General features: G+C 40.1%; 2 protein-coding genes across 6 annotated transcripts in view; one reads left to right on the top strand and one right to left on the bottom strand.

Annotated features, from left to right (window-relative positions):
- MORC1 (MORC family CW-type zinc finger 1) overlaps positions 1-11524 on the bottom strand; it is a 175309-nt gene extending 163785 nt beyond the window's left edge. Inside the window, exons 1-3 of one of the 2 annotated variants that reach the window (XM_024244907.3) lie at positions 11325-11524; positions 7749-7802; positions 4127-4161 (exon numbers count right to left, since the gene is read on the bottom strand). In XM_024244907.3, coding sequence (XP_024100675.3) covers positions 4127-4161; positions 7749-7802; positions 11325-11389 — 154 coding nt within the window. In that variant the 5' untranslated portion in view covers positions 11390-11524. The remainder of the gene's footprint in view (positions 1-4126; positions 4162-7748; positions 7803-11324) is intronic. The other variant, XM_054551550.2, reaches the window with a different exon arrangement.
- A 74-nt stretch (positions 11525-11598) lies between these two features.
- C2H3orf85 (chromosome 2 C3orf85 homolog) overlaps positions 11599-16002 on the top strand; it is a 31188-nt gene continuing 26784 nt past the window's right edge. For 2 of the 4 annotated variants that reach the window (XR_008523425.2, XM_054551128.2), the window contains exons 1-2: positions 11599-11810; positions 14971-15052. Coding sequence is in view for 1 of the 4 variants with exons in the window: in XM_054551127.2 (XP_054407102.1) it covers positions 11746-11810 (65 nt within the window). In the remaining 3 variants the exon portion in view is untranslated. Of the gene's footprint in view, positions 11811-14970; positions 15127-16002 lie in introns of all 4 variants that reach the window. The other 2 variants (XM_054551129.2, XM_054551127.2) reach the window with 2 other exon arrangements.

Raw genomic sequence — 16002 nt, 5'->3', positions numbered from 1 at the left:
CATCACCCTGCCCCTAGGCTTCAGCTGTCCAAGTCAAAACCTCAGGATCATCATTATGTTCTCCATCTCCTCACCCCTCACACGGGCAACCATCTGGTCCTCTCGATTTCACTGCCTTAATGACTCCCGTTTGACCACTTTCTCTATCCCCAGTATACTGTCTGGTTTCAGGAAACCACCATCTCTTTTCTGGATCACAACAGCGCCCTACCTTCTTGCTCTCCCTACAGTCACAGGGTGCAGCCAGTCTTCCGTCAGTCGTGCATTTCACTGCTCTCCTGCTTAAAACCTCTCCATATCTTCCCACTGCTCTCAGGATAAAATCCAACCACCTAACAAATCTTGTTTGCCCTCCATGACCAGGCCATCTGGATAACTCTCCAAGCTCATTTCTTGTCTTCCCCTCACCTGCCCATACTGCCACCTTCCACTCCTGCACAAATACTCCCCTTGAACAAATCTTAAACATCTCAAACATTTTTTCTATATTCTCTCCATATTCCAGTTGCTGCACATAATGCCCTTCCACCCTTTCCATGCTTCACTCACCAGGCGAATGCCTATTTTCTCTTTCAATTAGTTCATATCAGACTTCTTTTAGGAAGCCTTTCCTAATCCTTCCATGTCATTAGTGCCCATAATTAATGACCCCTTTATCTGTTTTCCTACCTTTGTAGTATATTAAAATACCTGTTCGTGTATCTATTTGTCTTTTGGACCAATGGTTCCTACACTTTTTTGGAACACAGTTATCTCAGAGATATGAGGAAAGCTATGGGCCCTCTACCCACCAAAGTACAGCTACATACTACATTTTTCATGGGCTCCACACTAAAATGCCAGTTCCTTAAGAGTGTAAACGCAGCACCTAGCCCAGTGCCTGGCATTTAGTAAGCACTAAAAAAAAGTACCGAATGCATATCCATGTTTACTGGAACTAATACACACAAATGTATAAACCACCACGGTGAAACATATTTCATTTGAATTTTATAGCCTTCAAATTATTACTTGACAGAAATGTAAGACTGAGAATAATTCAAGGCCACAGTAAATAATTTGAAAACTAGTCCAATCTTAGATTAACTTTGTATCCCCAGAATAATTCTATGTATTGATGCATAAGCATTGTCCCCGCCTTTTTTATCCATTTTTTTAAGAAAATCAGTTTGCTAGGTTGATAGCCATATGATAGCTTGCCTCAATAAAAAATGAATAGGTAAATCAATAAAAACATGAATAGGTAATATTAAGCCAAACTGAACTATAAGTTCAGTTTTTCACAAAATATACATAAACACAAAAAAGAAGTAAGTGCCAGCCAAGTGTGGTGGCTCACGCCTGTAATCTCAGCACTTTGGGAGGCTGAGGCAGAGGGAATCACTTGAGGTCAGGAGTTTGAGACCAGCCTGGCCAACAATGATGAAACCCTGTCTCTACTAAAAATACAAAAATTAGCCGGGTGTGTGCCTGTAATCCCAGCTACTCGAAAGGCTGAGGCAGGAGAATTGCTTGAACCTGGGAAGCAGAGGTTGCAATGAGCTGAGATGGTGCCACTGCACTCCAGCCTGGGCAACAGAGTGAGACTCCATCTCAAAAAAAAAAAAAAGGCCAGGCGCGGTGGCTCACGCACTTTGGGAGGCCGAGGTGGGCGCATCACGAGGTCAGGAGACAGAGACCATCCTGGCTAACATGGTGAAACCCCATCTCTACTAAAATACAAAAAATTGGCCAGGCGTGGTGGCAGGCGCCTGTAGTCCCAGCTACTCGGGAGGCTGAGGCAGGAGAACGGCATGAACCTGGGAGGCAGAACTTGCAGTAAGCCGAGATCACGCCACTGCACCCCAGCAAGACTTCATCTCAAAAAAAAAAAAAAAAAAAAAAAAAAAAAAAGAAGTGCCACTTTAATCTCAACTTGGTCAAGATCTTATTTTGTTTGTTTATGATGATGCTAAGTACTTAGAGAAAGTGGGGTGAAATAAATGCTCTCATTCCCTGCTCGTCTCCAGTCACAAACCCCAAAGAATATAATGCATGGATTCTGATTGTATTTGTTGTATTTTGTGACTATGGATAAGTCTTCTCAACCCACCATCAATTGTGCATGTGCTCTGAATGAAATGCAGCTTACATCTGTTCCTCCTCTTCCATTTCTAGAACTACTGCCTATTATAATTCTCATGAAATCTTATAGGTAATTCCAATAGCCATACCTCCCTGCCATCCTTGCTTTCATACTTCTCCAGACTCTCTTATAAGGTATTTCTGGAATGAGTATCTTTCTTTAAAAAAGAAAAGAGCACATGTCTACTTAGAAAACTGACACTGCTCAAAGTTCTTCAGTGGTCCATTGACTGCAGAAAAAACCATAGTATGGTATTGAAGATGCTCATTCATTTGGTTCTGACACTTAGTGCCAGTCAACCCAGCCTCAGCATTGTTCCCTGAGTGCTTTTTCACCAGGTATCTGTGTGGCTCCCTCCCTTACATCATTCAGGTCTTTGCTGGTGTGTTAGCTATTTAAATAAACCTTCTTAGACCACCCGTGAAAAACTGTATACCCCTTCCATGGCTCTCTGTTCTCTTCTCCTGCTTTATTTTTTCCCTTTTAGCACTTATCATTGCCTGGTATATTACGTATTTGTTCATTTCTGTATTGTCTATCTCTCCCCATTAGGATACATGTTCCAGGGGAACACAGACCTCAACATTTTGCTCAGTGCACTATCCCCAGCACCTAGAATAATAGACAACAAATTATTACTGAATAAATTAATGAATCTGTGAGTAGCCTACCTCCATTTGTTTTCTCATAATTATTACCTACACAGGAATATTCTTTTCTTCCTGGAGTATCTGACAAAAATCACATCCATATTTCAAGCTCTAGCCCCTTAATATGAGGCATAATTTCTCCTTTCTCTGTGTTCCCACCATACTCTGAGTCTCCCCTAAGCAAGAGTGTTCATCCTATTTTACTTTATTGGATATGGAAGGGAAGATGACTTTTTCTCACTAGAAAGGCCCTATTCTGTGCCTTCACTCATTTTTCCCCTGTGGAGGTGACCTCACTCACCTACTGGTCACTTAGGGAAGGATAAACTGGGGAGGCTCAGTTCTGACCCTGCATTTTCCTCCTAGGAGAGAGCTGCCTGCAGAGAGCATAAGTCCTGATCCGTTGTCCCAGGGCAGATGAGTTTCAGAGGAAGCCCAACTCCACCGGGCTGGTGAATCCACGTGATCCCGGGGTCTGACCTGCAAGTCCATTTGCTCTCTCACACTAAGCTACATACTCCAGCCTAACATTTATCAGCAATAAACGCTGACTCTTTTTTTATTTCTCAAGTGTTTCAGGACCTAGATAGGAGAAGGAGATGAAGAGTGTCATTTATTGTTTCCTCAGTTATCTCAAGAGGTCCACGTCTATCTCCCTCATGAAGCATAAGCACTCCTCTGGCTCAGAACACTCAGTTAACTGAGGTACTTTTTAAACAGAGATATGGATTTACATCATGGAGCATATCCTCTCACCCGTGACCAGTAGCCAATATTGCAGAACAGCTGACAGAAATGTGGTAGGGATGCAGCGTGACTACCTGGGCATTACTCTACAGAGCTGGACCACAGAACCTAACTTCATTAGCATCATAGTCTAATGAGATAACTAATGAGAGCAATAAATATTGGATGACTACAAATAAAGTCAGCAAAGAAAACAGATTTGGTTTGGATTTTCTAGCCCTCATACCACACACTCACGTACACACTTTAAAACTAATAAGTTGGGAATGATGTATGCTTAATTATGAATAACCATTAATTTAATATACTTTTTAAAAATAAAACTGTTTCTCATGGCAGGCAAATTGAGTGCTCCAAATCACTCTGATACATTCACAAAACTCTGGAAGACCTAATTTTGTAAATGGGTCCTTTAGCACACAATTTGACTCTCAGAGTATACTTTCCTCACCCTGGCTCCCCATAGGGTCACCATACCCACAAAGCACTTAGATTACATTAAAATTCTATAGAATGTGGTTTTATTTCATGAAATAAAATACAAGCAAAATAACTACAGGCTTTCCATTAGAAGAAAATAAAAGAAGAAAGCAAATCTGCTCACCTGAAAAGACATCAAGTCTTTCAGCCCCTGCATCTCTGGAAACAATAGAAAAATATTATTGCTTCAATATGAAATGAATTGCTTACATAAGGTATAACCTATTGTCAGATATCAAACAATACAAAAGCCACTTAAATTGCTTCAAAATCAATTTCTAAAATGTTTCACTGTGCTATTATATCATAAAACCTATGATTAGTCATAATTTGAGAATATGAAAAAGACTGCAACTCAGAAACGTGAAAGAAGAGATGGAATTTAGTGGGAATTACACAAAAAACTAACAAAATGGATAAAATTTTTTTTAAAAAACCAACAAAAAAAGCTGCCTGGCAAATAATCCAGAAGTCATGGAATGTTTTTCATATTTTACTTCAAAAAAAAAGAAAAATCAAATTACTAGGTAATAGTGTACTATAAGAAGACATTTTAAAGAACATACATGGAAGGAAAGAAATCAAAATGTTAATAGGAGTTTTCTCTATGTTAGAGGTTGGAAAACTATAGCCACAGACCAAAATGGCCCATCAACTGTTTGTAAATAAAGTGTTATTGGAACACAATCATGCCCATTCATTACATAGTATCTAAGGTTGCCTCAGCACTACAGTGGCAGAGTTGAGTAGTTTCAAAGGAGACCCCATATCCCACAGAGGTGAAAATATTTACCATCTGGTCTTTTACAGAAAAGGATGCTGACTCCTCTTCTAAGTGATGAGAGTACTGATGAAGATTGTTTAAAAAAAAATTCTCCATTTTCTAAAATTCAGATATTATTTTTGTATTTTTTTTAACAATTATTTTTAAAAGTAAAATTTTTAATAGAAAAGGAGAAAGGGCCAGAAGACTCTGGCTTCAATATCAAGGGTGTGAGAGAAAGGAGGAAGGCATAGGCAAGGAAGACTTAGCTGATGAGGAAGAAGGTAAGGTGAGGAGGAGTCTAAAAGGAAGCTCAGTGCAACAACAGCAACTACGTAACTCTGGTGGGGAAACCTGAGCGTCTCTCAAAAGTTCCATCAGTTCTAAACCCAAAACTACCCCAGACAAATCTGAGTAGGTACACTGTACTTGCTCCACAGGCCTAGAAGTTAGTCCCATATAGCTCCTTCCTCTAGCCAATTGCTGCTTCTCAGTCCTCCCTATATAGACACTCTGGAGTTACCACTGCCATTTCTTGAGCACCTCTCATGTATCAAGTAAGCACTGAATGGTATATTTTTGAAAATTCTCTTCCAATCCTTAACATAGTTCCATAACACATAGATATCAACATCTCCATTATACAATCATGCATTACACAAAGTACCATGTACGCAATAAACGCTTAATAAATGCCACCGTACTGAAATGGAAGTTTTTAAAGAGATAGTTTTTTCATGAGCACTTCCACGGACGACGGCATAAAATATTTCACCTTTATCGTATAGAGACATTTTATAATAATCTTTGTTCTTTAGCCCAGGATACTTCCTCTCTGAAGAGCTACTGTATTAGGAAGAGGGCCCTAACAAATCCTTCCTATATCACCACATATTCTTCTCCTCTCTCTACGATATTCTTTTAATATTTTTCAGTTCTAACTTTTAAAACTACAGGAAATCATTAAAATATTGAATACAATGATATAAAAGAATTTCTTAGAATAACATGGGGACTTCATAAAGCTCTCCTTCATAAGACCAACTGAGTATCTTAAGTCTGTTAAATAGCTTCTTTTGATGTCAAATACTAGCATCTAAGCAATGGTGGAAAACTCAAATGTCCATGAAGAAAGAGGGACTGAAGGGTTGAGGCTGTCCATGGGGGAAAACTGGAAATGAGGCAAAGCTGAAGGCACAGGCTGGTCCCAAGAGAGCACCTGCTACTCACCTCCAGCCCCTGCTCCCGTGGAGGAATGTGGCCTTGAGGTTGCTACTTCTCCTAATCTTTCAAGGAAGGCAGAGGGCCCAAATTTTTTATTTGGTATCTCCAATATCTTAAACCTTATAAACAATTCCTTTTTTCTCCCTTCCTTTTCTTTATAAACACTGTGCAAACTTTCACTATGAGCCAAACACACATAAGACAGGCTGGACCTGGTCAAGGGGCTGCCAACTTACAAATGCTGCTCTAAGAACTGGTTTATCGATCACATTTCTCTCAGTCCCCTGAGTCTGAAGTCAGTCTTTCTTTCCCAATCAACCTCTACTACACAAACTGTTTCTATTCTTCTACTTCTTCTACATTCTGATTTTACTTGTCCTCTTTCATTGAATGAATGAAAGAAACAACTTCAAAGGAGAAAAGACAGTTGGAAAAATAGACAAATGTGTTATTTCAGACTTGCAGATATCAAGTTGCTGAAAGTGGGCCCATACAGTAGGAGGCAGGACCGATGACATAGGAGGAGCCTTGCTTCCAAGCTCTGAGCAGCAGCAACAGTAGCAACCCTAAGCTCCTTCAGGGAAACTAATCGGAAGTGTTTATCTGTCTTGGCTTCATCCTTATTAGCTCCTTCCAAGCTGAGTTCATGGCTCTGAACAACAGACTTTATTCTTTTTCTCTACTTCCCTCCCTTTTTATGATTCCATTAGCTCAACAGAGACAGTTTCCTAAAAGTAGGGGATAACGACTTTCTACTTAGTGCCGGGCAGGAACTTCTGGATGGCTGGTTAATTGACTACACTTTGTGGTCACACTCTCAGAAGGGTCATCTCCCATCTAAAGCAAAAAATGGGGAACAAATGCAAAAAAAGCTAAAATACTGTTATCTACCAGTGGCAGGGAATTTAGGCTCCTACTGAGATCCTTGATCTAACAACTGCATATTACTTCCTGGATGGACTTTGCTTTCTGAGGAAAAGGTAGGAAAAAATCTTCTGTTATAGGGAATACCAATATAAAACACATCAAATGCTTTATTCAATTTAACTGAAAAAAAAAAAGAAGCCCCTCACAAGCTCCCACAAATACACTACTGAGTAGAACTTAAATTGTCTAACGGGTTCCTTAATCATTAACACCTTCATTGGAGACAGTAAAATGTGGCAGTGAGATTCTGCAGCCAGACTGCTCTAATTTGAATGCCAGCTCTGCCAAATATGAATTATGTGACTCTGAATAAATCATCTAATCTCTCTATGCATCAATTTCCACATATGTAGAACTAGGATATTAATTCCCATCTCAGAGTGTAGATGTAAGGATGCATGACATACTGCTCATATATAAAGTGTTTATATATGTCTGATACATAGTAAGAGATCAACAAGTTAGCTATGTTCTTAACTATACAATTTGCTTCAACACAGACTTCAATAAATGCCCAAATCCATGTGTAAATTCTCAAGACAAGTATACACTGACATATAATTCAAAAAATATCTAAATGAATATGTACTATTAAATGATTATTAACATAAAAACAGACTTCAAGTTTGATCATAAATTAAAATTAAATAAAGGTGAATAATTATTTCTCTCAACTATCCTTTTCCTAGAATACCTTGATTTTATAGGAAATCAAGTCACAAAATATTTCAGATGGGAAAATATGACATGATCTTTTTATCTTCCCATGTAACTAGACAAGAGTTATGTCATGAAATTCCCTCAATAACTGTTGTTCACAGATAAACCTTACCTTGCATTGTCCAGCAATTCAGCCAGTGCTCCAAAAAGGAAACTGTGAGTGGTGCTGATGAAGAAATAAAGAAAAACAAAAAGTTAAACCAGGTGTGTAATCAATGTAAAAGCTTTAAGATTCTTGCAGACAAATGTTCTCCAGTGCCAGACATCTAGTGAATTAAGAAGTTACTCTAGAAACAACTCTCAGCACGGTCAAGATTCGGAACTAGATACCCTCCATTATGAAGCCAGGGTTAAAAACACTTTTGGCAAAATATCCTGTCCACTTCTAATAAAATAAAAACTTAAGGGCCTTAGTATCTATCATTGAAATAAACTTTGACCTTTTAATATTACTTTATAAGCATGTTTTCAAGTGAGGTTTTTCCCAGAGGATTTTTCATTAAAATTGTATTATTTAAAGACAAAATATTTCTGAAGCATACTGATCAAAATCCTTGCCTACTAAAAGGCCATAAGGCTCCATCTGCAGGCAAAGGAACTGGCAGGAAGCCCTTGTGTGCCTCACCAATCTGTATTTTTCCGCGGAATCTTTCCACCACTGAAAAGCCTGCTCCTTACATAACCTCAAAAATGGCCTCAGGTCACTCTCTCCTGTACCCTCGAATGCCAGGTCCTCCATAACAGAATGCTCCAGACAGCCTTCAGTATTTACAACATTTTGGAGGTTGCATAGTTATCTAAGGGTGGAATCACACTAGCTTAAGGCTCCCATGCTTGCTTCTCATTTCCTGATGCGGGATATTTCAATCAGCAACCTTATCACAGCATTAAGGGAATATTCAGTATGCAATTTTCTTTCTATATGTAGTAAACAGGTAACAGAAGCAAGAGAGCCTCATTTATCAAAAACACATCTGCTCTTCTATACAAGAGAAAGCATCATCTGCAATATCTCAGAGTCTCCAAACGCCTCAGGCCACAGGACAACACTTTAGCTTAAAATGTATTTTTAAAACACATACACACACACACAGAATATATCCCCATATTTTGGAGTTTCAAACACAGAGGCTGATTAAAAGTCTCGAGTCAATTAAGCTTTAAATTTTGTAATTGAGGAAAAAAACTACTATAATGCTATTGTTACAAAAAGATGTCCTTCGCCCAAAAGAAAGCCACTATAAAAATGTAAAATAGTGTAAAAGAGAAGTATGATATGCTTTACAAAATCAGGACTTTAAATCACAAGCCCTTCTAGGAAATTTAAAGTACATGATTCAACATACATAAATTCAATACATAAACAATCCTTTAGAAAAGCAACTGCAGTAATTCTGACCAAAAACGTCATATGAATTTCTGCACTAGCTCATTCAAGAGATTGTCACTGACTGCCTACCATGTGCCAATGTGTACAGGCAGGGTCTTGGATGTCCTGGAGCTCAAGCTGGCGGGGTACATGGAAAACACACAAGTAAACAAACTTATGAAGATGATATTACAGATTTTGACCGGGTGCTACCTTCGTAGTAGTGATGGGAAAGAGTAACTGGTGACGAGGGGCATGGTGATAGAGAAAGCACCTCTTGGTAAAAGGTATTTAAACTGAGTCCTGAAGGATGAGAGAATTCACTCCCTTGCAGAGTATGGTAGAAACTTTTTACCAAGAGCAAGAGATGCAAAGACCCTCAAAGCAGAAAAAGAGCTAAGGAGACCAGTGAGCTCTGCTTATGGTAAAATGGGGAGAACAGGTTGAGATCAGGGCATGGCTGGGTCATGCAGGGCTTCCTAGCCCACAGAGAAGAGCTTGTACTTGGCTGACATACAACTGGAAACCACTGTAGTGTTTTAAGAAGAGGGGCGTAAGTTGGTTTACATTTTAAAAAGCTCTCTCTGTCAGCTTGCCATTGAGCAGCCAGAATGAGAAGCAAAGAACCCAGTTAAGAGGCTGTCTGGAGTAGTCTGGATAAGGGACAGTGGTGGCTTGGACTAGTCAGTGGCAGGGGAGACAGAGAGAAATGGATAATTTGAAACATATTTAGAGAAAGCATGCACTCTGGATTGGACATAGAGGTAAAGGGAGAAATTTAAAAATCACTCCTTTTGCAAAAGGAAGTCTCAAACAAAAATCTACCTGGGCTGAGCTCAGTGGCTCATGACTGTAATCCCAGCACTCTGGGAGGCCAAAGTGAGAGGATCACTTGAGCTCAAGAGTTCAAGGCCAGCCTGAGCAACATAGCCAGACCCCATCTCTACTAAAAATTAAAAAAAAAAAAGAATTAGTCGGGCATAGGGGTGCATGCCTGTAGTCCCAGCTACTCAGAAGGCTGAGGCTGGAGGATCACTTGAGCCCTGGAGTTCGAGGCTACAGAGAACTATGATCATATCACTGCATCCCAGCCTGGGCCACAGAGCAGGACCCTGTCTCCAAATCCAACCAACCAATCTACCCGGAGGAGCTGAGAAGTCTTCCATTTGTATCTAATTTTGTTGTTACTCCATGTCGCTGTCACTTGTTAAGTTACTACACCACCAGTTGAAAATGGGACTGGGGAAGTGGCTACCACAGGGTGGTTTGGGGGAATGGAGGTTGTGAAGCAGTAGCCACAAAATCCATATAAAACTGAGGCTGAGGAATTTTTCTGAGACAAAATTCACAGTCCTTCCAGCACTGCCCTGAGCATTTTTCTTAAACTCACTTGAAACTATTATTTCTTCATTTGTCTTCCACCTCAGCTACCTTTTAACTTTTTGTTCCAGCTTTTCCAGCTTGACATCATTCTCTATAGAGAGATAAAAACTGAGTATCTGCTGAATATTGCCTGTTTAACTCTGTTATGTTAAAATTATACAGTCTGTCCCACACAGCAAGGCTGGCCTTCCCTGGCTTTCTTTACACCTCCATTTCTGTGGTTTCAAATTTGGTACATCCCTGATATCAGTCCCTATATTTAGTAAATCCAAATTACCAAAAGATGCCAAAAAAAAAAAAAAGAAAGAAAAAGAAAAACCCGGAAGTACCACTGTGAATTAAACAGCACTAACTGCTATAATTTGCTGTATGGGAAATGGCAGATGAGAGAAATAATCTCTGTGATTCCCTTCTGCAATCTGAATATCTAAAATGACACCTGAGAAGCTCTAAAAGGCAGACAGGCATGGCAGAGAAGAAGAAATGCCCAAATAACTGAAAGGTGAGATTCCTATCCTTAGACAGGTTACATTTTTGAAAAGACTCAGGAGGCCATAGAGTTTGAAATCAATATATGCAAATTACTCTGTTTGAAGGGCAACTTTAACTTTTAAATTGTCAGTGTGTTAGGCAGACTAAGGTTAGGCAGGATCGGTAGAATCACGGTTCTGCTGACCAACAATTAAAGTTATGTTAAATGGTAAATGTGGGGCCTTCCAACCACTTGGTGTTCACTGAAGAGCACCAAAAGGGTTCAGCCTGGCCCAGAATATATCTTTATTATGCTTTCATCGTTTTAAAAAAGCCTATACAGCTCAAATAAATAAATAAATCCATAAATCAAGTTCACTTGTTGAGTATTCCTCAGGGGACGGGCAAAACCTTTCTTCATGGCGCAGAGACCCTCCCCGACCCCGACCCCACCTCGGCACTCACGAGTTGGCGTGGATGAAATCCAGATGCAGCTGGGCCCGCCGAAGCGCAGCGTACCTGTCGTCCATGCCCTCGAACACGACCCGCGCAACTCAAAGGTACAAGGACACCTGACCGGCAGCCGTTCGCCTGCTCCCGCGCCCACACCCACGCCCACGCTCACGTGCAGAGGGCGGGCTCAGCAAACACGTGCTCCCCCTTGCGGCGGCACCGCGAAGCTCCCCCTGCGCCGTCGACCCAGTTGTCTCGCGAGGTTTGTTGTTTGGTCTTGGAGCCGCAATTTGAGAATGACGCATCTGAGCTAGATTCTCCTGGAACTGAGGTTTATGTAACCTTCTCAGACGGTTGTTCCCCACCCTGCCCCTCTCAATCACTCCCCAGCTGGAAAATGGAGCCCAAAACTGGGATTAAAATTTGATTCGAAATGATTACACACTCACACAAGATGGTGGGGGAACGTGGGCGGCAAGGCAGGACAGCGCGGGGAAGGTGAGTGGGTAGTTCTCTTTGCTTGTCCAATGTGTTACATAGAACCAGAGGTAAGGGTGCTCTGTCCTGTAATCCTAGCACTTATCTTCCTGTGTCTCTTGAGTTGATCATGTTTTTTCTATTTGGAGGAAAAAATGAAAAACAAAAGTGACAAGCCGGAGAGAAAACAAAAGGAATAACTAAAGACAATCAGAACAGAATTTGGACTTTAATATAGAGGCTTGTCCCTAGGTGAGAATAGCTGCCCCCACCTGAATGGATCACTAACCTTTTTTACCTGTCAGCTGACATGGAACTATTGTACTTGCTGGCCTGGCTCAATGCCTAGATATTCGGTATTGCTCCGAAAGATAGAACTAGGCAGGTAGAAGGTAGGGGTGCGGGGTTGGGGCTGGTAGATAAATATGAGGAAGGACTGCGCAGATGTGTAGAACAGCTGTGTAAATAAATGGTGTTTCTCTACTCACAAAGCCCTGAGTTCTTAAGTCACCAAAACCCAAGCGGATTCAATGTCTTTTGACTTGGAAACCAAGGTAGTTCAATATTACTCAGCAAAGATTTTACATGATAGTCATAAAGTCAGAAACAAACATCTATTAAATAAAGAACTTGAACTAGATGTGTTTGTAATTTCCAGGCATCATGCAGGCAGTGAAGCTCTCAGAAAAGAAAAAAAAAAAAATTTAGTTTTGGAGTAGTCATTCTACTTCCAAAGAGAGGAGTTTATCAGCTACTACATTTATGGGAATCAGGAGAGGAAGAGAGAATTTGAATGGCAACCCGAAGGAACATGATGTTCTAATTTCAAAACTGGAAGTAAACATAAACATTTCAAGTAATTTGCCTGATTGCATTTTTGTTATAACAGTGGCTGATGTGGTGATGTTTTGACAGCAAAATTCTCTTTACTAAGCAACTTGAGCTATCTTTCCAATTTTTCCTTCTATAGAACTTCACAAATACGATATTTTATTTTCATTTTATGAAATAAAATTTTCATTTTACTACCCAATTTCCAGCTGCTATCTCAAAGCAATTTACTGTCGGAAGGGCACCGGAGCCACCAGCCTATAATTAGTAAAGGCTGTGATATCTAATTTTTATCAGAGGGAAGGGTGTGATTATTGCAGAAGCACTCCTTCTAATAATCTGAGCAGAGACTTCCTATAGTAAGTGGCCAGCCCCAAAGCACCAGACAGTACTGGTTAGCCTGGATGACAGGGACAGACAGAATCCATTAGATTGTGCTTAAAAAGAGGCCTGGAAGTCACTGCACAGAATCCACCAAAAGCCTTTCCCCGCCTCCCCATTTCAACACTGTTTAGCCACTCTGCCATCATAAAGGCAAACCTTGTTTCTCCACAAGGAGTACTTTTGTGATTGCTTATTTCAGCCGTATCCCTCAACCCTGCCTCAAGATTCATTTTAACGTCATTTCATGGTAAAAAAAAATACTGGGGGAGTGGCAGGCAGGGGAAATTTAAAATGAGAATGCCATTTGATCATCTAATGGTTGGTACTGATTTTAAGGAAAGCCTGTTTTGGGATAAAAGACTCTTCAGCTCTTCCCAACTTAACATTTCAGGTTTGTAAAATTCATATTGTAGTCACAAATAATGGCTCAGATCTTTCAGACTACACTTTCCCTCTCATTTAAACAGCTATTATGTGAACCAGCATTTCATTGCTCTTCACAAACATATTGAACTCAAGACAAATTTCATAAGCATAAAAAACTGATGTTTTGAACCTACCGACCATCCACAATGGTTTGCCATTTGTTAAGAACTAGAATTTAGAAGTGACATTGGCATACTATAATAAACACAGAAAGCAAATGCTATTAAATTGATGATATTAAAAGAGGCCAAGGACCCTCAATTGGCAATAAAATACATCTGAAAACAACTCACACTCTTTGCTTTGGCTTCAATATTTGTCTCCTCCAAAATTCATGTCAAAATTTAATCCTCAATATGGTAGTTTTGAGAGGTGAGACCTTTAAGAGGTGATCGGGTCATGAGAGCTCTGCCCTCATGAATGGATTAATTCATTCATAGATTAATGAGTTATCATGTGAGTGGGACTGGTGGCTTTATGAGAGGAGGAAGAGGGACCTGAACTAGCACATTCAGCCCCCTCTCATTATGTGATGTCCTGGGCCACCTGGGGACCCTGCAGAGAGTTTCCACCGGTAAGAAGGCCCCTGCAAGATATGTCCCCTTGACTTTGAACTTGTGAGCCTCTATAACTATAAGAAATAAATTGCTTTTGTTTATAAATTACTCAGTTTTAGATATTCTGTTATTAGCAACATAAAGTGAACTAAGACACTCTTCTTATTTTATTGCATTCATGTGAGACAATCTGATTAGTGTGTTTTTATCTCTCTCAATCTACTCCATGTTAGACAATGGTAGAGTTTTCATTGCATTAATCTAAGTTATTTATATTACTGGAAATCTTTATGCCCAGGTATGCAGCACAGTGGTAAGCATGTCTGAAAATTGTAGAAAAACACGAGATCTTGAATTTGCCCAAATAGTAGTGATGGTATTAGAAGATTTAGAAAATAGTGTAGTCACTTTGGTTTGGGTAACCCAATAGCCATTTCCAACTGTCTTATTTCCATCTCACAGCTGAAAGCTTGCTTTCCTGTACTCTTCTGTAGTGACGGATGACAATTTGACCCAGTCTTCAGAAATAACATAGATGTAAAAGTATGCTAAGTGGTTTCTAGAAAGGCTTTTGCTTTCCTATTAAAAGGCACAGGCAGGCCTGGCTCTATCTCCCTCCTTCTGTGTGCCTGCCTTGAATACAAGCACGATACCTGGATCTTTGGGTGTCATTTGCATCCTTGAGGAAAAAGTCAAGAAAATCACTTGAAGCTGCTACAAACATTCTCGAATTACTAAACCAAAACCAGCGATCTCTCACCTCCAGATTTTTTGTTACAAAACAAAACTGAAGTTTAATCCTTATTCATTTAAGTAATTAGACTTAGCTTTTCTTTTACTTGGATCCAAAGCTATTTTAACTGGTATAGAGAGTATCAAAGCATAATGCCAGAAAGCACCAGAAGTAAACATTCTTTTCATGGTTTGGCATCAGCAAAAGAATATTTATTATAAAGAGTGATATTTATGTTTTTTCTTGACAGAAGTGGTAAATGTGAATTGGCAGAAAGGAAGGAAGACACTGCAGACGGGAGCAGCCATTGGAACAAAAAGATAGAGGAAGGGGTAGGACATACGTGTATGGAATATAATAACTAGAATCAGTAGACTGAAGCACAGGAAGGGACAAGGTTGGCCAGGTAAAGAAGGAGAGCCTTGAAAGAGGGGTTTGCGTTTCAGGGGTTTGCGTGTCAGTAAACAGGTTTATGTTTACCGTGATACATCATTTGGAGTCATTATTGGCTCATCTAGTGAATCAGCCATCTATTTGGTGAAAGCCAGCTCTGTGGTCATCCCAAGAGAGTAGAAAGAAAAACACCTGTTCTTGCATTCAAAAAAGTTATAGTTTAATACAGGCAAATGTATCAGGTTTCAATCTAAGAAACAGAAACCATTCCAGGTACTTCAAGCACAGCGAAATATAATATAGGGAAATGGATATTTATAAAACTTCTGGGAGGAATAGAAGGGCCAAAATCAGGGGCTCACTACTGGACAATTGAATTCAGGCAAACTTCATAAAGCTGCAGAGCACAGGGCAGCATCTGCTGATACCACGGCTTTGTTGTCTCCAATTACCTATGGGGATGGCTTCCAGATGGTAGAATGCTGAGCCTGGCCATTGCCTCTAAACCTCACATCCCATGTTCTGCAGGCTAGCAGCAAAGTATTGAAAAAGAGAGAGAGAGAGACAGAGACAGAGACAGGGAGACAGAGAGACAGAGAGAGAGAGAAAGAGAGGAAGAAAAGCATCAGACTTCTGATTTATAGAACATAGTCTAGTTGGTAGAACCCTTTTTCACAACCAGAGCCTTGGTTGCTAAAACATCTAAATGTAGTTTCTAGTTTTTCATCCTCTCTTACAAAACAGACTGAAGAGAAAGTACACAGAGACAGAGGGAATTTCTACTGCATTAATAGGCTTTTAAGGCATCAATTAGAGCAGTAAGGTCTTAGAGGTTCTCTGAGAGAAGGCTGGTCTCCAAGGAGGGAGGCGGGTTAGGAAAGATCTCAAA

Source organism: Pongo abelii, chromosome 2 (genome assembly GCF_028885655.2).
Source record: "Pongo abelii isolate AG06213 chromosome 2, NHGRI_mPonAbe1-v2.0_pri, whole genome shotgun sequence".
Lineage (NCBI taxonomy): Eukaryota > Metazoa > Chordata > Mammalia > Primates > Hominidae > Pongo > Pongo abelii.
Note: the sequence above shows the minus strand (reverse complement) of the source record. Positions and strands in the feature narration are given on the sequence as shown.